At 41.7% G+C, this 24,840-nt stretch overlaps 1 protein-coding gene across 2 annotated transcripts; it reads left to right on the top strand.

Annotated features, from left to right (window-relative positions):
* The first annotated feature begins 1,671 nt into the window (after positions 1 to 1,671).
* Positions 1,672 to 22,922, top strand: KLKB1 (kallikrein B1). Of its 2 annotated transcripts, none has more exons than XM_088659493.1 (15): positions 1,672 to 1,775; positions 2,306 to 2,364; positions 3,888 to 4,047; positions 4,528 to 4,631; positions 5,559 to 5,718; positions 7,832 to 7,941; positions 8,564 to 8,720; positions 9,105 to 9,211; positions 9,333 to 9,492; positions 9,612 to 9,727; positions 12,288 to 12,462; positions 14,648 to 14,823; positions 15,055 to 15,150; positions 15,790 to 15,929; positions 16,628 to 22,922. In XM_088659493.1, exons 2-15 carry the CDS (start codon positions 2,307 to 2,309, stop codon positions 16,940 to 16,942), a joined length of 2,034 nt encoding a protein of 677 aa, XP_088515619.1. In that variant the 5' UTR covers positions 1,672 to 1,775; position 2,306; the 3' UTR covers positions 16,943 to 22,922. The 2 variants fall into 2 exon arrangements, with proteins under 2 accessions (XP_088515619.1, XP_088515623.1); XM_088659497.1 differs by having other exon boundaries at positions 1,681 to 1,775; positions 16,813 to 22,922.
* The last annotated feature ends 1,918 nt before the right edge of the window (positions 22,923 to 24,840 follow it).

Below are 24,840 nucleotides of genomic sequence, written 5' to 3'. Positions count from 1 at the left end.
GAATACGATCAGTTCTGTTGTTCTTGTTGCTTTCAGTCTGCAAACAATACAGAATTGATTACACACCCACCCACACCTCATTTGCATTGTGTCCTTTGCACTGAAATGAAGGGGATAGAATAACATCATGACAGCATAATTTATGTACATTACATAATCACATAAATTATGTTTCTTACATAATTTCCCCACAGCAGATAGCAAGGGAAATAACAGGTTTTGGCAGAAGGCGAACTGCAGTGGAACAGAAACAGCCTTGCATTTGACAAAGATGGTTGAATGGAAGGCGATGCCTTCTTACATCCCTACTCCATACCTTCCAAGACTTTTCTTCTAGAATGGGCTGAGGAACCCCTGACCACATGGGTGCCATTGGACTCTCAACTCCCATCTAGATATCATCACTGGTGGTGATGGATGATGGGAGCAGCATTTGGAGGGCCACAGTCCCTCCATCTTTGTTGTAGCTTTACAAGTCTATCCTGTGACAGGGGTTGGGTTGTTCAGACTCCTATGTCTGGAGATAAAAGTGGTCCCTGAGAATAAAGAAGCTAGTCATCCCTGAAATAGATGAGCGACACATTTGTGCATATATATTTTTTAAAAACCCACCAATGGGCAAGAATCACTCAGTTTCTTCCTCCTCAGCATCTCTGCTCATAGCCTCTATTTCTGTTTCTCAAAAGGCTCCCACCTGAGAGGTGCCAGAACCAAGTTTGAGCTGAAAAAAGCCTTGGTGCATAAGCAGGCTGATGCGGGGGGAGGTGATTCTTCCAAGAACTGAGCCAAAATTCAATCATTCATAAATCTGCCCATGCAAAACATGGGGACTGCTTTAGGAAAATGCAGGCCTGTGGAGCTTAAACAGAATACAGATAAATATTGATCAATCTGAAGAGAACAGGACATGTTCCTGTGTGGGCACATGCTCACATGTGTGTGCTTGTGGACTGGACCAGGACCTGCTGCTTCCTGACAGAAAAGTTAAGGTACCTAGAACCAAAGGTGGACCCACATGTTTCAGCACTTTAGGCAGAAAATCCCACGAGTGCCTCTCTTGGCAGAACCACCCCCAACAATAAATTAAATAACTGAAATTGTGCTGCCCTTTCATGAGAGCCAAAACTGGTGGGCCTGAGGCAGCTGCCATTAGGAGGAGATGTTCATGAATGTTCTGGTAGATCAGGGGTCAGCAGGGGGCCGGTCCACTGTCCCTCAGACCTTGTGGGGGGGCGGACTTTATTTTGGAGAAAAGAAATGAATGAATTCCCATGCCCCACAAATAACCCAGAGATGCATTTTAAATAAAAGCGCACATTCTACTCATGTAAAAGCACGCTGATTCCCGGACCGCCCGCGGGCCGGATTTAGAAGACGATAGGGCCAGATCTGGCCCCTGGGCCTTAGTTTGCTTACCCATGTTGTAGATTTTGATGCATTCCTTTTCTATGCAATGTAGTACCCATAGTAAACACCAGATGGCTTAGCTCATATAAATGGGAGAAAATAAAATTTTTCAGAAAAGAAAAAAAACTACCCTCCTGTGCCACCGGTTAGATTACGTCAGTTGTGAATCGTTTTCATGAAGACAGAAGCAGTATTTACTGTGTGAGCTTTCCTCAAAAGTAAATATCACAGGCAGATAAACATTGGCAGAGGCAGCATGACTTATCACAAGTGGAATGTGTACATTTCCCCCTCCCCACCCCATTTTTGGGTACTGCAAATTGCATTTGTTCAGAAAGAAAAGTTACAAGTGCAGCAACTATCTCCAGGTAATGAATTTCCTTTCTTGCTTTCAAATAAAATATACATCTACTGCAGGGCTTATATTAGATAGCTGGAAGCAAATCAAAAGTATTAGTAGTAATTAAACCCCACACCTCTAGCTGGGTTTTCCTAGCCACTCTGGATATCTTATAACATATATTAAAAATTGTAAAAAATTGTCAGAAATCAGGCTTTGTTAATGTTAGACGCATACTTAAAAAAAAAATCTTACTAAAGCTGTGGCATTTAATCAACTAATGGGCTGATATAAAAGTATAGCACTAACTGCAGTAACTCATTATAATAAGTCTTAGCTGATAGTTTATACAGATAGGAACAAAAATTATTCATCTTTATATACCGTACTTTTTGAAATTACTGTCAATGTTAATTACAACTTTTGATGCCCATTTGGTTAAACTCCTCCTGAGACCTTGGAAATGTGAGCTTTTGGAAAATCCCACTATTTATAGTACACTATTTATAGTACACTTTAGAAATGGGCATTGAATATTTTATTGCTTTTTTTTTTTAGGATGGCATGGATTTCTCAAACATGTTCTTTCATTCTGTTATTTTCTTCAGTCTCTAGTGGTAAGTACGTGTAGATTGCTTTTTGTATGTGAATATTTGTAAAGATATACCTAAATGACTTCATCGGACCAAGCTCAGAAAATAAAATGTGGAACGTTAATAGTTTATCTAACAAATAATACTGGAGGAAATCCAAATACTCTGAATTATTAATTCTAGGGTAGCCAAATTTCAAAATATTTTGCATCCTCCAATGTTTTTCTCCAGAGGAAGCTGGGGGTTTCAGTGGTGACTAATGGTGCCTCTCTCACAATTTTGCTGGACAGTGTTAAATTCATACTGGAGATTTAGGTTTGAGCAATACAGTAAATTAAAACACTCAATTGCCCTTTACTTAAAAAGAAAGAAAGAAACAGCCTTTTTGTGTTTAGGAAAGTTTCCAACAGTGACAGTGCTGGAAGGGGAAATGGGACATTCCAGGATCAAATCAGAAGCTGGAATGTTTTTGGCAATTCTGGGAATGCCCCAGGAAAGTTGGGACACTTGAAGGGTATGCGCCAGTAAGTTAACTTGTCAGCTGTGAGGGCAGATGCTGTTCTGTTGCCAGCATTGAAATAAAATTAAACTGCCAGTAGGTCTTTGCGCATGAAATAAAGGAGGATGTCATTTTTTTTCTTTTTTGTATCAGGCAGCAAAATGTATTGCGCTAGTCTTGGAGCTGATTGGGGGTGGGGAATTGTTACAACTCATAAATAATGAGGTGGAGCAATGAGCTCTCATCTACTCCAGTCATGACATTGTGCTCTACTTAAACCTGCTCTGGCCGCCTATAAAGGCATGGCTACTCTTCCTGATATAAAAACCCAGGAAGGAGCAAAAGGAACTGTCGTTTTGTAGAGCATCCCATTAGTGCAAAGGTTTCTATTTGCTCAATGGGACTTCCCCTCTCCTCCTCCTATGCACCCCCTAAATCTGTTCTGGGGTTTCTCCAATCCTCGGGGGGGGGAGATCTGGGAGGGTGAGGGATGAGTGTGCACTAGATGTGCAAGTGGAAATCCTTGCACTGGTGGGACATGTTAGTTGGATACTATAATTTTTAACTTCCTGTATTCTTCAGAGGAACTCATGAATGTAAAGCTGGTTTATAAATGAAAAGGGTTGATGTGACCAAAAGAACCTGAAGCTCAGGGGGTTGAAAGTGGCTGGGTGTCTGAAGTAGGGATGCTTGCGGATTTCGTTTGTTCCACACTTTGATGCTGGCAAAACCGGTTTGCATTCCCTGACCCACTGTACAGAGACACAACAAAACAGTCCATTGGATTTTGCCATTCTCCAAACCTTGGAAAATGAGCTCAGAAAATGCACAAAATGTGCAAAATACCCTCACTCATTTAAACACACATACACACACAAAATGCAACCAGAAATATGCAAAATGTTGCAAAAAGGACTATGGCAAAAGCTTTTAATAGCAACTAGAAGCCTAACATCAGCCATCTTCTGCCTGTCTACCCCTGCTTTGGAAAACAGCAACAACTATGAACCATGAACATGTGCTAACATTTTGCATTTTTGTGTCTCAGAATGTGTGTCTGAAATCTACGAAAACACATATTTTGAAGGAGGAGATATCTCTAAGGTTTATGCTCCCAATGCAGACTACTGCCAAATGGTGTGCACGTATCACCCAAAGTGTCTATTATTTTCCTACTTTCCAGGAGACTGGGTGAAAGATACTGGAAGGTAAAATTCACATTACATCTCTGATTTGTTTGTTTATTTGTTCGTTCATTTAGTGGCATCTATATACAAGTGACATTAACCTTTGTTTGCTTTTATAATTTCTCTTTCTGATTTATATATATTATAAAATGAAATAATAATGCTCTCTCTCTCTCTCTCTCTCACACACACACACACACACGAGACATTATGATGTAATATACTCAAACAGGACAGGTACCTCCTATCCTGAGCTGAGTGTAATTGGATTTCAACAGCAGGGGAACAGTTATGGGAGGGGAAGGTTGGTGGTTCATTTTGTTTGTTTTTACCCAGAGATGGGGTTTCTTTCTTTCTTTTTGCATAGTTCAGAAATGCACACTATAAATAAATATAAAGGGGAAGAAAAAATAATTGTATGCTGTAAATGAAGGGGTCCTTTCCAACTCTTTGATTCTATGATTCTATAATCTGTTTCTCTTCCCCTTTCCTTAATGTCAGGTTTGCATGCTTCCTGAAAGAAACTGATACTCAAGCGTTGCCAAGGATACCCAGCAAAGGGGTCATCTCTGGACATTCCCGGAAACAATGTCCTCGAGTCACTGGTAAGGTCTGCTGGTTCGGAGACCCTACATAGGAAGCAGCCTTATACCAAGTCAGACTATTGGGCCATCAAGCTCAGTGTTGTCTACATCAGTGGTGGGGAACCTCCAGCTTGAAGGCCCAATTCCCCCCCTTCAGGCCTTCCCACCTGACCTACACCTGGTGCCCGATATCTGATGTCAGACATGGGGCAGGTAGGGACATGGCTTGGCTGAAAGGGGTTTTTCAGGCAGTGGAAGTCAGCTGATCAGTGGTGCCTGCAAAGTCCTGTGCACTGTGGTCTGCATGTGTCAACAATCATTTGATTCCTGGGCTTGCAAAGCACTATGCACTGGGCCTTGCAAGAGACAATGACCAGACAATTGGGCTTGCAAAGCACAGCGCCTTTGCTCTCATGGTATGATTTCAAACCATGCAAGCAAAATCTTGACATCAATGAGACATCAGGTGATTGACAAATAGCTAGGACCACCTACTTCTCAACCTTGGCCCCTGGTGGGGTGGGGGAAATAAGGATCTGCTCCTATGCATCTTTACTCAGAAGCAAATCCCACTGTGAACTACTACTACTTCTGCTATACATGTGAATTGGTGCCCTGCCTGAGTAGGATCTGCTTCCCAGGCTGTCAGGTTCTGAGATCTAGGGGGAACAGGCTGTCAGCTCAGTGGAAGACCACATAACTAAGAAGTTGGATCTGGGTCCTGGGCTTTATAAGGTGTGATGCATTGGGATTGGCCCTTGGGACTAGTACTGGCATCTAGGGGTTGCCCTTGAAGTCTGGACCTCTGCCTCTTAGGCTCACTGTTGAAACAGAGCAGTGTGGGCCTTGGGATAAGGCACTGAAGCCTGGTTGCTGGGAGAGAGAGAGGCCTCTAGATGCCTTGCTATTGGTGTTTCAGATTGCTGTTGTCCTTCTTTCCCCCTCCAGCTTGCAGCAAGGAAATCCATGAAGGGTTGGATATGCGAGGAGAAAACTACAATATAACCACTGAAGACAGCTATGACCACTGCCAAAAAAGATGCACCAATGAGAATCACTGCCATTTTTTCACATACACCACAGCTTCTTTTCACGATGCACGTTTCCGGTAATTAATTCCAATATGCTTTTTAATTGGACCCAATGGACTTCTCAGTGCTATGGATCAGATAGTTAAAGTTTTTCTGTATATGGCAAGTGGACTACAATGACTCTGATGCCTTTGCAAGGCAGGAAAACAGGGACCGCAGGCTGTTTGCTCCAGGATCAATCATCTGCCCATAGAATTAAAGGTAACAAATTGTCCCTTACCCATCCCTGGCATTTGGCCACCATGCAATGTGGCCTTTAGGCTGCATAAATTTCCCCATCCCACATAGTGGCATCAAAGGCTTCTTCTATGCCAGCCCTTGGCCTGGATTCAGGTCCCTGTACTAGCGTGAGGGCATAAATACTGTTTCTTATATTACTTCTGGGGTAATAAATATGGTCATTAGGCTGTGATATTCATGCCCTTGCCCCCCCCCCCAATCCAGTTAAAGTTGATTTTGAAACTTCTATGACATGAATTAGTTCTCAGGTTCCAATGGAACCAGGGATTGTGGATTTGTTGCTCCTTAACAAGCTATGATCAATGGCCTACCTGTTGTTGGCTTGCCAACCATCACATCAGAGAATGCCATACTATTCAATCCAGATAAAACACAATGAACCAGAAAATTTCCATGCTTCAATGAAAGGACGTATTTAAAGGCAATTCTCATATTTCTGCACTCTAAGTTTAGAGATCTGCTCAAAATTCCACAAACTCTCCTGTACAGATCATGTATTTTTGTCAGTTTTTATAAAATTGTGCTGGCCATGTTGAGATTATATAAATTAGTTATGGTCTTTGGCTCATGGTGTATAGACCCTAAGGCTGCAATCCTCTACCCATATACCTGGGAGCAAGCCCCTTTGATCTCATTTGGACTTACCACTGGGTAGACATGCATTGGATTGCATTAGCGGTAGTGCTTGCTGCCTAAATCCATCCTTCTTGCAGTAGCTAGTAGTACTTTATATTGTCATAAAATGGTATTAAATTGTCTGCAATAGCACAAACTGGATTAATCTATTTCAGAACAGTCAGTTTCAATATTCTCTACTGTGGATTTAAATGTGCTAATGACCCAGCATTTGGGAGTCAAATACAGATTGTTCGCAGTGGAATTGCATTACTCACTAATCTTAATGAAATGAAAAAAAATCTTGCTCAAATCCGTTTGCAAGATACGTTACAGAGAATGGCAAGTCCTTGTGCTTTTTCTCCTCCTTGTTCAAAACTTAACAATGAACCGTCATACATTTATTTTGTACATTTATTTATCTCTATTCATTTATTTCCTTAAAAATGACAAGCAGTATGCTGCTATAATTTGATGCACATATATCAACATTCTATTGCAATCATTTTTCAAGCAGAATGCATATGAGTAGAGCATTATTAATCACTTCACAGGCTGAAATATTTTATAGCAGCATTATTCTGATACCTGTCTACCTTCAAAGTACTGTCACTGTGATGCTTGTGGATTGCTATTCTAATAAGAATTCAAATCCAGAAGCACACGATCAAAATTAGTATCTGCTTTGGTCTTTTTTAAAGTTGCTCTCTATTTTCCACACTTTAGGAGATGGATCAGGTTCTGGATCATTTCCTTTAGTAAAGCTTTTAACCAAACAAAACATACAACTATCTGGATTTTGCTTCTCTAATGCAGGCCTCTCTATCTGGCGCTCTCCTCAGGGCTTGCCCCTCTCCCTTGACCATGTCCCTCCTGGCTCCTGGCTTCATTCTACAGCTTCCTGACCTGTTTTTTCCTGACTAGACTATACCCCTGAACTATGCCTCTTGTTTGTCTGGAGATGTGTCTGTGTCTCTCTGTGTAGAAAAATCTCATTTTTTGTTTGGTTGGAATGTAGCTGATTGTACAAAGGTAAGAGTCACATCCATTGCATCAAATGCCTTTTTCTCTGGTCCCACCCACCATTGGCATGCAGACCCCTTAAGTTTGTTCTTGAGGGAACATGGCCCTCAGGCTGAAAAAGGATCCCTATGCCTGACAAAGAGGAAGGCAACAAATTTGGAAAACAATCAATCTGAGGCTAGATAATTATTTCCTTTCCTTCGACTGGGTTCCTGTTTCATGCTAACAGTTTAAATCTCCTTTCTCATTCAGCAATAAATGCTACTTGAAATATAGTGCCAAGGGAACACCAACCAGTATAAGGTATCTAAGTGGCGTTATGTCAGGATTCTCATTAAAGGCCTGTCAACTTGCCAATACAGGTAAATAAATATGTATATATTAAAAGGAAACAGTAGGGAGAGTATATTGTAGAGTATTTTGATACAATGCCATAGGTGTAAATAAATATATACCCCATACAGGAGCCATTTTCAACCTGGTGACCTCTAGATGTTGCTGGACTCAAGGTTTCATCAGCCTCAACCAACATGGCCAATGGTCATAGATGATGGGAGTTGTAGTCCAACAATATTGGGAGGGCACCAGTTTGAGCCCCGAATACTGCAGGGTTCTGACATGTACAAGATGATGACATGGATGTGAATATGAAAAAGAATGATTATAGTAAAGGTTATTATCCATTGTGCCAATAACATATTTGAGTTATAATATAGTCAAATCTTATCCTGTTTTGCTAATTTATTCTCACAACAATCTTGTGAAGTAGTTATGCTAAAATATAACGACTTGCACAAGCCATTGAATGAGCTTTGTTGCTGAGTTGAGACTACGGATTCAGGGAATGAAGGGTCAAACAGTGTCACAATACACAAGTTCTGGAGAATTTGACTCCACAACTCTCAGGCCAAAGTGATATTATATGTATGTGTATTTCTTGATTTCATGGATGAGTTTGACTATACACATTCATTTTCTGTGCAGAGTGTCGGATGGAAATTTTTCAGAAGGTGTTTTCTGGTGTTACGGTTGCAAGAGTTCTGACACCTGATGCCTTTGTATGCAGAACAATTTGTACTTACAACCCAGTCTGCTTATTCTTTACCTTTTATGGTAGTGATGGAGATGTAAAAAACCCAAAGTGAGTATTACTTTCAAGTAGTCTGAAGACATCATGCTTCCTAATAACATGTTTGAAATTGTAACAATCTTTTGGAAATATTTATCCTTAGCCCTGGTGGATGAGTCAATGAATACTTGGGGTGTGTGCATGTGGCAGCCTGCCTCCAGTTTCTCCACTCAACTGATTGTTGAGCACTACAGTTCCCATCATTCCTGACCTCTGACTGTGCTAGCTGGGGATGATGGGAGCTGTAGTACAAAAACAGCTGGAAACCCAAGTTTGGGAAACCCTGGTTTACAGAATCAGAGGATATGATATATTCAGAATGCAGCTGAAGAAGCCTAGAAGTGCTTTCAGTATGCGATCAATACTATCGCTGATGAGTTTGTGTTTTTGCTTTAGATTTACTTGCCAAATGATGAAATCGAGAAATGGCACACCAGAGAGTTTTGTAGAAAGACGAGTTATGTCAGGTTTCAGTCTTCTAAACTGCCCGAGAGCTACACCAGGTAATGCATAAGTTATGCTGTCCACAAAACAATTTCATGATTGATGAATTCCTTGCCCTTTTCATGATAACGTACTGTTTTTATTTTATTTCGTTTACAATGGTTACGAACAAAATGGCAGCCTGTCATTTTACGACTCACAACAATTTAAACTTCCTGGGGGAGCAAGTGAAGGCAGACTATGTCGAAGGAATCAAGGAATGCCAACAGCTTTGCACAGACACGGTCCGCTGCCAGTTTTTTACTTACGATCCAGACCCAACATTGTGCAACCGAGAAGGGTTAGTTTCTGAAATAAATCAACAAACGAACATCCCATAATATTAAGATTTACCCATAATTTTTTCCTTGCTGAGCAATATTTGAAAATTGAATCCACCTTCGTTTCTTTTCTTGATAGCAAATGTAAATGCTACTTAAGAATGACTGCTGATGGGGCACCGAATAAAATTGTGATTGAGACGGGAAAGGTTTCCGGCTATTCTTTAAGACTGTGTCAAGTTAAAGACAACCCCGGTGAGTCAAAGTTGAAAGTATGTGGTTAACTTTTCTGCATGTGGGCTTCTTAAAGCATCTGGCTGGCTGGCTGTGGCCTCTAGATGCTAGACGGGTTCGCAGGGGTGGGCGGCCTGGTGGCAGAGTGTTGCAGTGGCATGGCTGCTGCTTACCAGAATGGTGCTGAGGGTGGTGCTGAGGCAGACCTGTGTGGGTGCTCTGGTGGAACCAACTGAGTACATTATAACAGATGGGTGACATGCAATGGTTTATCATTTGAGCAAATTTGACAGGAAAGCATCATAGCTGCCAAGTTTTCCCTTTTCTCACGAGGAAGCCTATTCAGCATAAGGGAAAATCCCTTAAAAAAAGGGATAACTTGGCAGCTATGGAAAGCATAACATGATAATTCCTATTTGATGCCAACTGAAGTAACCAGTGAGGAAACCAAGTCTATAACACTATGGATTTTGAGATAAAAAAATTAATATTCAAAGTTTGTGCTGAAAAATTGAGAAAAATCAGATAAAATCTGCTTTTGTTATAATATAATAAGGTGCCTGTCAGAGGTGTTTGCGGCTACTCTTGAGTAAAGACGCTCCACTCCGTCTTGTCTTTCAGAGTTTTATTGTGCATATTATTTACAGTGCAAAGATCTCAGCAAACATGACTGCTCAGTCCGTGTCAGAACTCCGCAATGGCTCCTTCCGGGTTCTCGCCCAGCAAAAAAGCCTGGGCCCCCCAATGGCCCTATGGGTGGTCACGCGCCTCAATTCAGGCGTTGGAGGGAACGGTCTCCTTTCTGGCGGCCCTGTGTCCGACATCTCTCCAGACTCCTCCTTCCGTGGCCCTCTCTCATAAGGGCTCCGATGCCTGACAGAGCCCTCTCTCCTCCCCGCTCACTTCCTCATTCCTTTCTCCTGACTCGCTGCTTGTGCTGACGCTGGGTGAGGAGCTCGTCAGAATGACAGGGGGCGGGTCTCTGTAAGGCATCCCCCTGACAGTGCCTTATACACAGGGCAGCCTATTGTCCATCTCCCAATATTGTCTCCTCTGAGGTCTCTAATCTGCAATGCTCTGCTGTAAATTTATATATTATACAGCGATATAGAATAACCTATGGCTATATACACAGTGTAGCCCAGTTCAGGAACAAAAACGGCCTATAACCCAGAATTAACAACTTTCATTAGATACCTTTATATCTCTTCTAACTCTGTAAAGCACTACTTCTTCTGTTTTATGAACCAGATTCTATCTGTTCAAAATGCTGCTCATGTCCCTGAACTTTCTGTGGTCACTCTGCACAAATATTTCTGTACAAACATTTATGGGGTAGTTCTATCTAGCTATCAAGTGCCCATCAACTTCTGTTTGCTGGTTTATGTTTACTCTTCTTCTTAAAAGGGAGTAGGCCTCTTAGACCTTAATTTGTGCTTGGACAAAACTTGCAATTTCCAGTTCTCTTAGTTTCTTATTTTTTTTTTCATTCTGAAATTTAGTTCTTCACATTTACAAAGCAGTTTTGCCACTTATTTATTTATAACCCCTCATGGAAATTCACCAACATTTAGGTGAAATCCCTCCTAATATATGAATTTTGTATTAAGTTTTGATTCAAATGCACATTTTTTTGCAAGTAGTTTCCCTAACACAATGCACGTTCATAACTTACTTTCACTAATATATGTGAACTTGATTGAGAGTACCTGCATTGTAGGAGTAGAAATTTCACCCTTTCCCGCTTCTTCATCTAACTTGTAGCTGCTCTTAGCTCTGATAGGGAAGCTTACTGTTTTGTGAGGGAGATGGAGAATAGTTAGATATCCTGAGTTCCATGCCACCTTCGAAAATGTATCACTTTCCTTACTGGGGCTGACAGCAGCTTTGTTTAAGTTTGGATTGGGAAAAAGCAAAACAATGAAAGAACTAAACACTCCTCTGCTTCTGCACTACTGCCCCAATCCTTGTGGGAAGGGACATTCCTGTACCTGCTGCTTGGTTAAAATGAAAACATCAGGATGCCAGTGACCGGCTGTCCCAAATCATGTCTGGTTAGCATTTGAATTGCTAAAGTCACATCCAGTTTGACTTTGAAAACAAGGGAAAGGACTCCGTGGTGGATTGAATTGGTCTTCTCCCTGTAAGTTACAGGCCACAGACTCCTTTTGTCTTAATGTATCCCACAAAGGCCTGAGAAACACACAAGATTGCACCTGGTGGATACAAGGAGAACTGGAACCGTTAGGAGTTTGGATAATCCTAATTCAGAGTATCAGTGATGAAATATAGTGGTGACAAAATTCTAGAAGACCATTGGGAGGTTGGGGTCAATTCATTTGCCTCAGTTTAATTGAACTTGCATGCCTGTTGTGGTAAAAGCCCACATATAGCCCTTGAGAGATGGCATAAAAGAAAGTTTGTTTTTTTAAAAAAATAATAAAAATAAAATTTATATAAAAAATAAACTTCAAAGTTTTATAATTTTAATCAACCTATGTAATCTGTTGCAATAAACAAAAACTATGTGGTAAATATTTGCACTAAAAAAAACATTGTTGAGATTTAAGTATTTTCTTAGTATGTGTGCAGCAATCTGTGGCAAATAATCGGATTGTTGGAGGAACAAATTCATCTTCTGGAGAATGGCCCTGGCAAGTCAGTTTGCATGCAAAGTTATCTCTTCAGAGTCATCTGTGTGGTGGTTCAATCATCAGCGACCAATGGATAGTGACTGCAGCCCATTGTGCAGAAGAGTGAGTAAAACCTCTGTGAAGTAAGCAAAACTGAATTGTTTAAATGTTTTCTAAGTAGCAAGGGATGAGCCTTGAGAAGAGTGGGTGAGATCCAGTTATATCCAATGCAGGAAGAAGACCTCTTGTCCAATGGGACTTCTGGTTTCTCCCTTCCACCCCTCCATCTGTTCCAGACCTCCTGGAGTAAATTTGCTGCATGCATGTTTGTGAGGGAAGGATAGAGAAGTCCCATTATGCTAACGTATGCCCCCGCATTGCTATATTTGATGTTTCCCAGTAGCAGCAGTGGCCTGGCAATGAGGCACATTTCCTAAAAATAGCCGCTCTGTGTTGAATTCTGCAGGCATCTGATGCCTGGAGAAAACCATGTGAAGAGACCCAGGAATGGGCGGCAGCAGCAAGTCTAGAAACAGCAGAGGCCATAGAGTGTCCATGCAGTGGCTGGCCATTGCGCACCCCTTGCAATGCCTCGCAAACCCCTTGCGATGCTGCCTGCCCGCCTTTCGCGCGCCACCCCACTGGGCTTCCTCCAAGCCAGCTGAGGTGGCGCTTTTGTCTGAGCATCTATCTTTGCCTCCAGCCTCCTTCCTCCTCCTTCCTCACCCACTGAATGGCATGGAGTGGCTGTCCTGCACTCCCACTGCTCTCTGGCTGCTTGTTCCAGAAAATGTGGGAATGAGTGGCTTTCCCCACTTTCTGCTGTTAGTCCTGTTTTCATGTACTGTCATTTGAGTGAATGAGTGCCTCTCCATTAATCCAGGATGCATGGAGTGAGGTGAACTGCTTCCCTTTGTGCGTGTTAGCCTTGCTTTTGTGCTCGCTTGCTCTCCCTCTCTCACCATTGTGTGGCATGTTGCATTTAGGTCAGCAAACTGAGAGGGCATTTTTGGCTATGGGTGTTTGTGTGGAGCTGGTGGCACCTTCTCCTAAACTGCAAATAAATAAGCCAAGTAGCTGCATGCACAGTAGGTCTGGCTTTTCTTCCCATGAGCTTGAATGCAAGTGATATAGATATAAAAGAACCCTGTTCTTTTAGGAGTAAAATATGACGGTGGAGCACCATTCTATAGTTTGCCTCAGGTGGCAAAATATCTTGGACCATCCCTGCCCTGCAGTATTAGTGAAAACTGTCCATCTCACTAGAGAGATGACTGTACATGAAATTACTGGACTGCTAGTGGGAAAACTTAATAGTGGGGTAGGAGGGCAGGGGGAAAACACACACCTGGCAACCAATGCACCCCTTTGGTTTCAGATTGCATGGGTAGACAGGTCTAAAACGCTCGGGACACAAATTTTCATGGTCCTCTAGCAGCTATGGTGTCTCATTTACCAGAAGTAATGTATTTAGCAGGGGTAGGCAAACTAAGGCCCGGGGACCAGATCTGGCCAAATTGCCTTCTAAATCCGGCCCGCAGACAGTCCGGGAATCAGCATGTTTTTACATGAGTAGAATGTGTCTTTTTATTTAAAATGCATCTCTGTGTTATTTGTGGGGCCTGCCTGGTGTTTTGACATCAGTAGAATGTGTGCTTTTATTTAAAATGCATCTCTGGGTTATTTGTGGGGAATAGGAATTCGTTCTCCCCCCCCCCAAATATATATAGTCCAGCCCATCACAAGGTCTGAGGGACAGTGGACTGGCCCCCTACTGAAAATGTTTGCTGACCCCTGGTATTTAGTGTTAACTCTGGAAGTGTATACTTGATTCTGACCAAACTAACCTACCTGGTGTATATCATGCTCTAGGAGGCTTAATTTGGTCAGAATCAGGTATGCACTTCCAGAGGTGCATTGGTTGCCAAATATATAGGCAATATTTTCAGCTCTGCTACCCCACTATAACGATTAGATTAGATGGATCCTTGGGCTGATCCGGCAGAAGGGAAAGACTACTGAGACTTCAAGAAAGGCATGGGCATGTTATAAATGGCTTCCAGATGTTATGGGGCACCAAAAAAGCACAAAAAGTATTGGGGAGAATTAGGGGCTACAAGAATAGAAATGAAAAGAATGCAATACAATACAATACAATACAATACAATACAGTATATCAAAACACAAAGAAATAGCTGGATTTCTGTGTGGCCTGGATCTTAGGTCAGCCTTTCTACATCAATGGAAAACATCCTCATATTCAAAGCTTCAAATAAGCCTGATCTTTTAAAATTGTTTCTCTGCTTAGCCTTCTGGTAACAGATGTTTGGCGTGTTTATGCGGGCATTTTGAAGCAGTCGGAAATAAATAAAGACACCCCCTTCTTCAGAGTTCAAGAGATTATTGTCCACCCTAAGTATGAGCTATCAGAGACGGGATATGACATCGCTTTAATGAAACTGGACAGGCCGATGAACTTCAGTGGTACGTGAAACTTTTAAGTTTACTGCAAAATCCTAAATGTTATCTTAAGGAGGAACTCGGCATTGCTACCAATAAAGCTAAAGTAACTTGACTGCAGTAGCTTTTAACCAGCTACTGTTCCAACCAAGTAAAAATTACGATTGGCATTCTTACAGGAATGTGATGTAGTTTTAAATGAATTCTCTTTCCTCCACATTTAACTATCTACTTTTCCTTTAAATGGAAACTCAGCTTTACAGCAACCTATATGCTTACCATCTGAAGACAGAATGAATACAGAATTCACCAACTGCTGGGTGACTGGATGGGGTTACACAAAAGAGAGAGGTATTGAAAAAAATAAAACTAAGAAATGTGAAATACTTATCTTTGGAAATGATTATGCTGAATCCAGAAAAGATGAAGTCATGCCAGGGAAAAATCCACATGCTCTGGAGGGGAGGGTTTCCTGTGACCAATAGGGTAGCCATTGCACTGATACACAATCTAGAAGCTTTCAATTTTGCACTGCCTACAAATATATAAATGTTTTAAACGTATAATATGCGTGGGGCCTTAATTTGATATTAGAAACGATGCACTTAGTTGATTTCCCCAAAGGAGTCACACCAGTGATGTGCAGGCAGGGCAGTTCTGTAACCAGTGGAAGTTGCATGAAAAGAAGCAGGCCAGAGCAGTGCATAGAATCATAGATAGGGAAGGGACCTCAAAGGTAATCTAAGGCAACCATTTGCCAATGCAGCATGCTTGATCTGCAGTCATTCTCTGCATGTGTACAGATAAAGCAGACAGCCTACGTAGTGGGTGCGTGGATATTTCAGGCTCCTGGGAGCCTCTGTAGTTTCTTGTGACAATTTAGGCACACAGTCTGGGAATTACTGAGCTAGGAAGAATTGGCAACATTGTTGACATCTCTCTCTCCCCTTCCTGCTTTGTGTCCCGTTTCCGTCATTTGTACCACTGTAGGTGAGATACAAGATGCTCTGCAAAAAGTCAGCATCCCCCTAATATCCAATGTAGAATGCCAGTCACGATACCAAGAACACAGGATAACTGACGAGATGATGTGTGCTGGCTACAGAGAAGGTGGCAGGGATGCTTGTAAGGTAACAGCCTCCTTTGTGTTACTTAGGATTTACGTCATTTACAAATGTTGAGCAGTTTAATTGCCAATGTATCCTGGGAATTGTAGTTTGGTGAATGAAGGTGCTAAAAATCCCTTGCTGTCTCTCCTACTACAGTTCCCAAGGTTCCCTGGGAATAGTTAAAGAAATAAGCATGTGCCAATCTGCGCCATATATTCTCTCTCCATTTACTTTTCAAGCTAACTTATGACATGAGCAGTCTAATCTTTAACATCTGCTTTGGTCTGTAGCAGTGTAAGCGGAACTGGCCATTTCTGTCCCACTTTTCAGGAAATCAGTGTAACCATTAAATATGGTGGGTCCTGCTTTCTATTGTTCTCTGTAGATGGGCCGGGACAAAAAGGTTCCATTACATGTAGGGTGCAGTGAGCAGACTTGCTGGCACTGACTAAAGGGTTAAAGTAAAACCATTCCATGTACCTTTGCCTGGCAAGAAGGCCATTTTCATTTCCTTTGAAAAATTAAAGGTAGCATCAAACAATGAACATGTGAAGAAATGACGTGGGTTTGGGTGCTTAGTTAATGCCAATTCTGCTGACCATGCATAAATTAACTCTTTATTTACTCTTGGTTTGAATGGCAAAACTATTAAAGTTCATTGGATTGAAATCAGCACTTGCAATGCATTTGAGAATTACCACCATTTTACATTTAAACAGATTACGAACAGATTATTTTTGAGTTCTGGTGATGTTACTCTAATGAGCAACCCTGTTGCAGTTTGTTTATACTCAGAAAAAGAGCTGCTATTGCAGTTGTTAATTTGGATGTCCCATTCAAGACCAGGACTCTCACATAACCAAAATACTGACAATATGTGTGTTTCTTCTCTCTCTCACTCTAGGGAGATTCAGGTGGTCCTCTCTCATGTAAACATCAGGGAAGCTGGTATTTGGTTGGTGTTACCAGCTGGGGTGAGGGATGTGCTCGTCCAGGTCAACCGGGAGTTTACACTAATGTGGCTAAGTTTGTAGACTGGATTCTCGAAAAAGCCTCATAAAAAAAATGTCCAGTGACCTAAACGTATGGAAGAGGACAGAAGATGATGTCAGACAAGCAGTTCTGGAATTCTCTGAGAAATCTCTGAGAGGTTCTGTGAACTTGTGGTTTTTGAAAAGGCTAGTTAGCAAGATTGAAACAAAGACTGAACTCACTTGACCTGTTGCATGCAATAAAAATAATAACCCCCAAAGTGGCAAATGCCTTTCACCCTGGTGCTAATATTGAAACTGACCAGTGTGTATTCAAGTTACAAAGGGGGAATGAATGTACTTGAGCCAATCACTGCTTGACAAATGCATGTCCCACTGTTCTAATGGGCGTGTCTAAGTTTTTTTTTAATCCTACATGGATATTGTCCACACCTAAGCATAAAAGATTTCAGTGCATTTTGGCAAGCATAACTCTACAAAGTCTTAAATGCAATATTTAAGACTCATGGATTTCACCATGATGCTGATGTTGATTGCTCAGCTGGATCTATATCGCCAACTCAATGCTCCTGGGTGGCTTGCAACAAAATCCTAAACACACAACATACGGTGAGAATCAAATCAGTGACAAAATACAGAAAAGAAAAGTTCTTCCATCAAAGCAGCATAAAAAACCCCTACAGCCTGGATTTAAGGCACAATTTAAATGCCTGGTTGAATTAAAAGTTATTTGCCTGATGCCAATAAGGGACACACACAAAAGGTGCTCTGTGAGCTTCATTGAGGAGGCTGTTCCATAGGTGCATTTCATTTCCTCTGGACTGCACTAGATTCCTGAAAAAATATCCACTGCAACCACTCATTTTTTTTGATACCTTTAAATTACCTTGCCAAGCTAAACTCTCTCTCTCTCTCGCTAACTGCAGTTACAGAGGGAGGGAAAAACAACAGCCAAGCATTGATTCATATAAGAAAAAACTAACCAAAAGGCGGACCATCATATTTTGCATGAGACTGAGCTTTATTTTGTGCAGAACTTTCATGGGAAGGGGAAAATGTATGCCAAGCAATAGGTCTCCTCTTTCTTCTTTCCTGAAGCAGTTGCTTTTCATTAGTATGTAAAATAGCACTTCCCTTTTGGGTAGTTCCACACCCTCATAAGTTTAGTGGTGGTGGTGGTGCCCCAGAAATGGGCAATCTCTGTGGCAGCCCCTAAGTTATGAAATTCCCTCTCCATTGCATAGTTCTTGCCCTACGCTGAAGACTTTTTACCCAGGCCTTTGACACCTGAGATATATGTTTTTGGGACTCATGCTATTCTTTTGATTGTAAATTGTTTTCATTGCTTTTAAAATTGTATTTTTACATTGCTGTAACCTGACCTTATAGTGAAGGCGGGTAAGAAATCAAATGAAAATAAATACTAATAACCAGCTTTGACCAGCAGGTGAGAAATCCTACAAATAAATATAAAGGGGAAAAAAATCTAAACTGAGCCTGTGATGAGAGGAGGGGCGGTTTTATTGGTGGGTGACTGGGGTGTGAACAATCCTTACTGAAGTACTCCTGCAGTGCAGGAAAATGGAGGAAATCAGCAGGTGAAAAATTATAATTTTCCAGTTATTAAATATGGTGGTATTGGGAAAGTGGTGCATCCCGCCTGATCTTGAGGAAAGTTGTTCAGATCCCATTCAAAAAACAAGTAGTACAAAGAGGGGGGGGATGATCGTGTAGAAAGGCACAAGGAATTGGTGTTGAGTATATGAAAGAAACCTATATTCTGAACAAGTCTGCCAGTAGCAGACTACAGATACAGACTAACAATGCCCTCGTTTCCCCATTATGGGGATTTATCTGGCACATTTTGTGATGAGATGTGAGGTCACTTGCTTTTGGTGATACTACAACTAGAAAGCTGATACAGAGTAGTCTGTTGCTTTCAGACACATCCCCCACAGTTTTCCTTGTATGCAGCCTGTTGCATTGCGTGGACCTTTGCTTGATCACTGTTCTGAGAAGAAGCCTATTTTTTGTCTCCATTCTTCACAAGTATTTCATAATGGAGGCAGCAGATGAGAGATATAGTTGATTGCCAGCCAGCACCACGGCCAACAAAGTCATCCAGAAAATCTAAACACATGATGAAACTAGTGACTCAGGTACATTAGTAAAGAAAATGTTTTTTATATGTGTTATAGGGTAGAGCTTTAGGGCATCAAATGTTCCACAGCTGCAGGATGGAGAGAACTGACAGTGAATCTCCATCTTCTACATCAGTGTGGGAGCTCCAACGTATCCCTAGGCGCAGGGGCCATAGGATTGGAGCCTTAACTCACTGTCACTGTTTTAATTATTTTGCATTCGCAATCCTGTTTTCTATCTGAGATGCAAAGAGCTATTTTGGGCACACAAAACTGACTACAGGAATCCCCAAGTGCTTGGACATGCCAAGCAGAACTGATGACTTTTTCTCTCTCAGGGCTTATCCACACTTTGTATTTCTCTTGGGGAAAACTTCTATGTAGTGATTGGCTCAAACAGCAATTCAGGTTTCATTTGTTCCAATCTATCGCCGAAGAGCGGGGTTTTCCTTGGAAAGGAGCCCTGAATGAAAGACCACCTTGCCATTTTGGAAACTACTTTTGCCCCTATCCCACATATCAAATAGCACCCAGTATGGTAGGCCGCCATTCAAGTAAGGAAAGTCCAAAGCTCACTTTGGTATGCAGACATACTTGCGCAGTTCTTTGTACCAAACCTAAAAGTCCAGAAAGACTTCAAAAAAGAAAACTAAGTGTTCTAATACTGGCAAGTGAGGATATGTTATTGTGGTGTAGGAAATAAGGTTTACAACAGGATACAGACTAGACTTTAAAGGCACATTTTGTCAGACACCTGTATCATGGAGACTGCTAAAATACTGCTTTACATTCCACTTCCCTCCTAAAGTATTTTGGCTTTGAAATTAGCTTGTCTCTTCCTATCTAGCAAAATTGTTTCTCTTCCAATAAAGACACTTACCTTTCCTTGCCCTCAAAAGAACTTTTCTTTAAGAGAGATCAAATCCTAAAAGTCATTAAAATGTCTTTTGAGCAATTTTCTTTTCGCACAAAAATTGCTGAAACGGCTGCATTAACCCTTTTATTCATGTGGAAAGAGTGCAATTAAACAGTATGGGTAGTAACAGCTTTTCTCAAAATTTTAATGCATCCGTAAGTTTAAGCCTCACATTCCTCTGTTTTTGAGACAGAGACAGCACACAAGCTATACATTTAAAGCACCTTTAAAACAAAGGACTTCTACCAATGATGCAGTTTGTTGAGGGTCCTGGGAACTGTAGCTCTGGGAGGGGTAATCTGCACTTCGCAGCATTCTTTGGGGAAAGCCATATGCTTTGAAGGTGACTGAAAGGTGTGTGTGCAGCCACAGGCATTATGAAATGTGGGAGATTTCAGAAAATAATGATAAGGAATTTTAGAAATTATTTTGACTTTTTAAAGCTATAGACCTGGCTACACTCATAATACACTCCTCGACCACCACTTTCCACTCTCTGTGTTCCTCCCTTCTTGCTCCCATGCCATGGTCATTGCTATTGTGGAGCCTGCCTTCTCATTTGCTCCTCTACAACCCACCCGGACTTCATGCAAATCCAGGATTATGATGAGGCAATGTGAATCCTCCAACGTGGGCTGTGCAATGTCATTTTTACATGTTTATTATAGAGAGGGAATAGAGAAAACACTCACCCTCCTTTGTATGCCTTTGTGACGTTAGTGGGGTGTATATTTTTAAAGGTGCGGAACACTTCGCAAGCTTAATATGCAGCGTTTTGTGGGGAAATATTGTAACCAGCAGATGCACATCTGCAAGAGCAGTGTGCATTATGAAGAGAGTCACTTTTCCAGAGCTGTGATTAATGTTCTTAATTGCATCTCATTTTCCCCACAGCTGGCAGATGAGGTGATGCCTCTCATTGTGCATTTGTGAGGGGGGGGGGAAACACTGCTAGGCAGAGCATTTTGTCACCATAGATTCATCCACTTAAGAGGTTGCTAATAAGCATTTTTTTTTCTTTCTCACACTTCCACTGCTTGGAAAGGACAAATTAATTATGGGGAGAACTCTATAATTTGAAAATATAAAACATTTTGTATGGGAAATGTGATCTTTAAACATGAAGTTTAGAAATTTGACTCAATTCACAACATTAAACTATCGTAATACCTTTAACACTGTAGTTTATTTTTCTACAATTTCCACTCCAGCTACTACCAAGGCAACACCCTCCACTTTTTCCTCATCAAGTATGAGAAGTCTTTACATATTTGAGAATTAGGCGCCAGTGGAGGCACTCATTACAGATGTGTTAAGAGGCTCTCAATGGCGAGTGGGCAAGCACCATCTCACTCCTTCTAGTGTATGATTGGCATCAGTTTGCAGAGTGCCTATATGTGTGTAGGGCTTCCCCAACCTGAAAGGGTTCTGGGCCCCTGACTGATTGAGGACGCTTCCTGTCCTTACATACGTATGAAGGCCTGCTTCAAACTGATACCAGGCACACATTGCCCAGGAGCATAGCTAGCATGCACATTTGCATCTAGGAGCAAGGCTGTCCTGATGACCCTTGAGAATGCCTTCACGTGTTTGTAAAATATAGATAGGGCTTCTGAAAAGGAGAACCTCTGTTGGACTCTTGAGTAATCTGAAAGAATCTCTGCAAATCTGGAGTGTTCACTCAGAAAAGGACATAGAACTTCCTTGTTCAGCTAGCCAGAGTCAGTAGTACAAAAAGGGAGCAAAAACATGACCTGTGCATCAGGACTCTGAAAAATGAGCACAAATGTGACCTGGGCCAGGTCTCCAAAAGGTGAGCACAGTGGTGACCTGCAAATCAGGACAGAGCGTAAACTTCTGCTGACCTTTGGTTCCTTCTAATTTTTCAGCTCCTTTACTGCACATTAATGTCACGCTCATTTTTTGAATCATGACTACATGCCACTTCTTTGCTCATTTTTTGTTTTTTTGTTTATTAAATTATTAAATTTATTTTATAAGAACAAACAAATAAAAAAGAAAACAGAACAAAAATAACACACAAATAATTCTTACAATTTCATAACTTTTTCTAAACATCATTGGGTGACTTCCCCCGGTCCCCACCCCATCTGAATTTCAATTCTAATCATCTTTCGCAATTTTCAAAAATAAAAATTAATCACAGTTTTAGTTATTTTTTTATGGCAGCTGAGAGGTTAGTTTCCTGAACTTGTCTAACTAGCTTTGACCAAAGGAATACCATTATTTCTTGGAAGGTGCGTAAGTAATCAGGCCAGTCTTTGCACGAATACAAGGTGTAAATGAAACTGGAAAGATTCCCAGTATGCCAAAGACATGCTTGGATGCCATTAGAATTCTCCCCATGGAGAGCTGTTATTCTGCAGCTCCAATTTCTGTGTGGCTGGAAGAGTTGACACACATCATTCTAACTCCACCAGAAACTCCTTTCCTGATTAGTAAATGTCTAATTCCTTCTCCGTGTTGATCCCTCCAAAAGCAAACAAAGCTATGAATCAGAACGGCAGCAGTCAAGGAAAGGAAAATGTTCATAGACTCCCAAATCAGACATATAATTACAATATAATACTAGCTGTCAAGTCTTTCACAAACAGCAGACGTATGAGTGAATGTTGGGGAAATACTCCTTAAATATTAAGAACTTGAGCAGGCAGCAACTAATGTCACTCTTGAGACTGCTATTAATCAAGCTGGTAAAAATCAAATCTACAGAAATGGGATTCAGATTTTAAAATTGGAATTATGTAAATGTCAGATACGGGCAATGTCGCTGGAATGAACAGTTTAAAGGGCCTTGCCTTAAAAATGAAACACATATGCAACATATGCAAAACATGGCTTGGAATTTCAGTACCAGGTTGAAACCTCTCATGAAATTTTCATTAATTTGCCATCCCAAATGCTCTGTTAATGAAAGGTAGAGCATACCCTGCAGGTGTCCTGAAAAAAAAGACATTCTGTTTCTTACCATGAGAGAATGGTGGTCATTTTGGTTGCTGTGATCTCGCAGAATTCTGCTGTGCGATTTCCCCCTGAAAAAATGCTTTTGGGAGGCTGTGATGTCACGTGGTGCTCCCAAAGCTACGCTTTCGGGTTCCATGCTCCCAAGTGATTGGGGGGGGGTAGGGGGACAGCAGCAAGAAATCATGCACAATCACAGCAACCAAAATATCCACCGTGCTCTCACGATTTTTTTTTAAAAAGGAAGATGGTGTCTGGGAAGATGGTGTCCCAGGGTATGGTACAGTTTTCCCCTAAAGTGTTGGAGGGTATGGTACAGTTTTTCCCTGAAGGAAATGTTGTGGTGTGGAAAGGATAATTTTGCTGGATTTCTGCCCAGACAGATGATAGATAGATAGATAGATAGATAGATAGATAGATAGATAGATAGATAGACAGACAGACAGACAGACAGACACACACATGGCTTCCTGCAGTCCACAGAACATTAAGTGATGGCCATAGCTCAGTGCTTGAGCCTCAGATTTAAACATCTTTAGCATCTCCAGTCAGTGCTGATAATGCTGAGCTAGACCAGGCATCCTCAAACTTCGGCCCTCCAGATGTTTTGGACTACAATTCCCATCATCCCTGACCACTGGTCCTGTTAGCTAGGGATCATGGGAGTTGTAGGCCAAAACATCTGGAGGGCCGCAGTTTGGGGATGCTTGAGCTAGACCAATGAGGCAGCTCCCTCTGCTCTTGTTAGATTTTTATTTTACTTTTCACAGTCCTAAAGAAAAATGAACATTTCTCTTTAAGGAGCTGGGTATTTTCCTTCTCTCTCATCACTCACTGAAAGAACAGAACAGGATTTGAAAGGCATGTGAGGTTTCTGCTGAGCTCAAGTTACAGCATGTGTGGCAAAATGTGCCTGAAGATGGCCCCTTAAAAACAGAATGCAAAAGAGTTGACCATTATTATTCCCCCCCCCCAGATGAATGCGGTGGCAATTGAGGAACTAAATGGAAAATAAATGGATGCTACTGCAGCCATCTCTGCTGGAAACATCAGCAGTCATTCAATTGCTGGGATGGGGCGATGCCTGTGCAATTATTAGGACTGCTTCCATTGGATTAGTGGCTGTCAAAGCACTCTCTCCCTGTCTTTCCTGCTTTGTATTTCAAAGGCACTGGGAGAATGTACTGAAAGGAGAAAAGAGTTTTGTGCTCGTTCCAGTAATGCCTTCCAACACAGATGGTCAGCAGCAAATGATGAGGCCTTTCGGAGCATCTAGCCTGCAGCTAGTGAGACAAGGCCCCTCACAATCCATCATACTGTGGCACACCATCTCAATCTCTGAGTGGTGCGAGATTTCAGGGGTTCCCGGGTTCGGTTTCCTTCAAAATGAGAGACAGCAGAAACTGTGCTGTCTGTCGGATAGATGGTTTATTTACCCATATCTACAACCTAAGCCTACAATGGAGGGTTTCGCCACTGTAACACCCCAACAGGGTCTTGCTTCTTCCATAGATGCTGCCTTGGATTCAAGCAGAAATCAGGCATGGCTCTGACTCCCTGGCTTCCCAGCCTGCTTCTTTCTTCCAGCTTCTAGTTCACACAACTCAACTCCCAACCCTGGCCTTTCTCCTTCTAACTACCAGCGAGTTGCGGAAGGGAGACACTGAGCACAGAACCACTTCCTTTGTTGCCTCAATGGCTCGTACTTTGAGGGCCCTTACCCTCAGGAAGGTAGCCAGGCCATTCCAGGAATTAAATCTGTGCTGGATCCAGGAATTAGAAGAGGGCTCAGGGATACAGCCTAACCCCCCCCCCCAACTCATAACAATACTTGGAGATGCTGTAGCAGCTAGTACCTGAACTACAGGGGGGAAATACATTGGAGATGATGAGAGAAGGGC

This window comes from Zootoca vivipara, chromosome Z1, assembly GCF_965207765.1.
Source record: "Zootoca vivipara chromosome Z1, rZooViv2.hap1.1, whole genome shotgun sequence".
Classification (NCBI taxonomy): domain Eukaryota; kingdom Metazoa; phylum Chordata; class Lepidosauria; order Squamata; family Lacertidae; genus Zootoca; species Zootoca vivipara.
Note: the sequence above shows the minus strand (reverse complement) of the source record. Positions and strands in the feature narration are given on the sequence as shown.

Bases quoted from the DNA above. Each gene is read 5' to 3' on its own strand.
- KLKB1 (XM_088659493.1), top strand. From the start codon at position 2,307: ATGGCATGGATTTCTCAAACATGTTCTTTCATTCTGTTATTTTCTTCA. The intron at 4,048-4,527 runs GTAAAATTCACA...CCTTAATGTCAG, and splicing joins TGGGTGAAAGATACTGGAAG to GTTTGCATGCTTCCTGAAAG. The intron at 14,824-15,054 runs GTACGTGAAACT...ATGGAAACTCAG, and splicing joins CAGGCCGATGAACTTCAGTG to CTTTACAGCAACCTATATGC.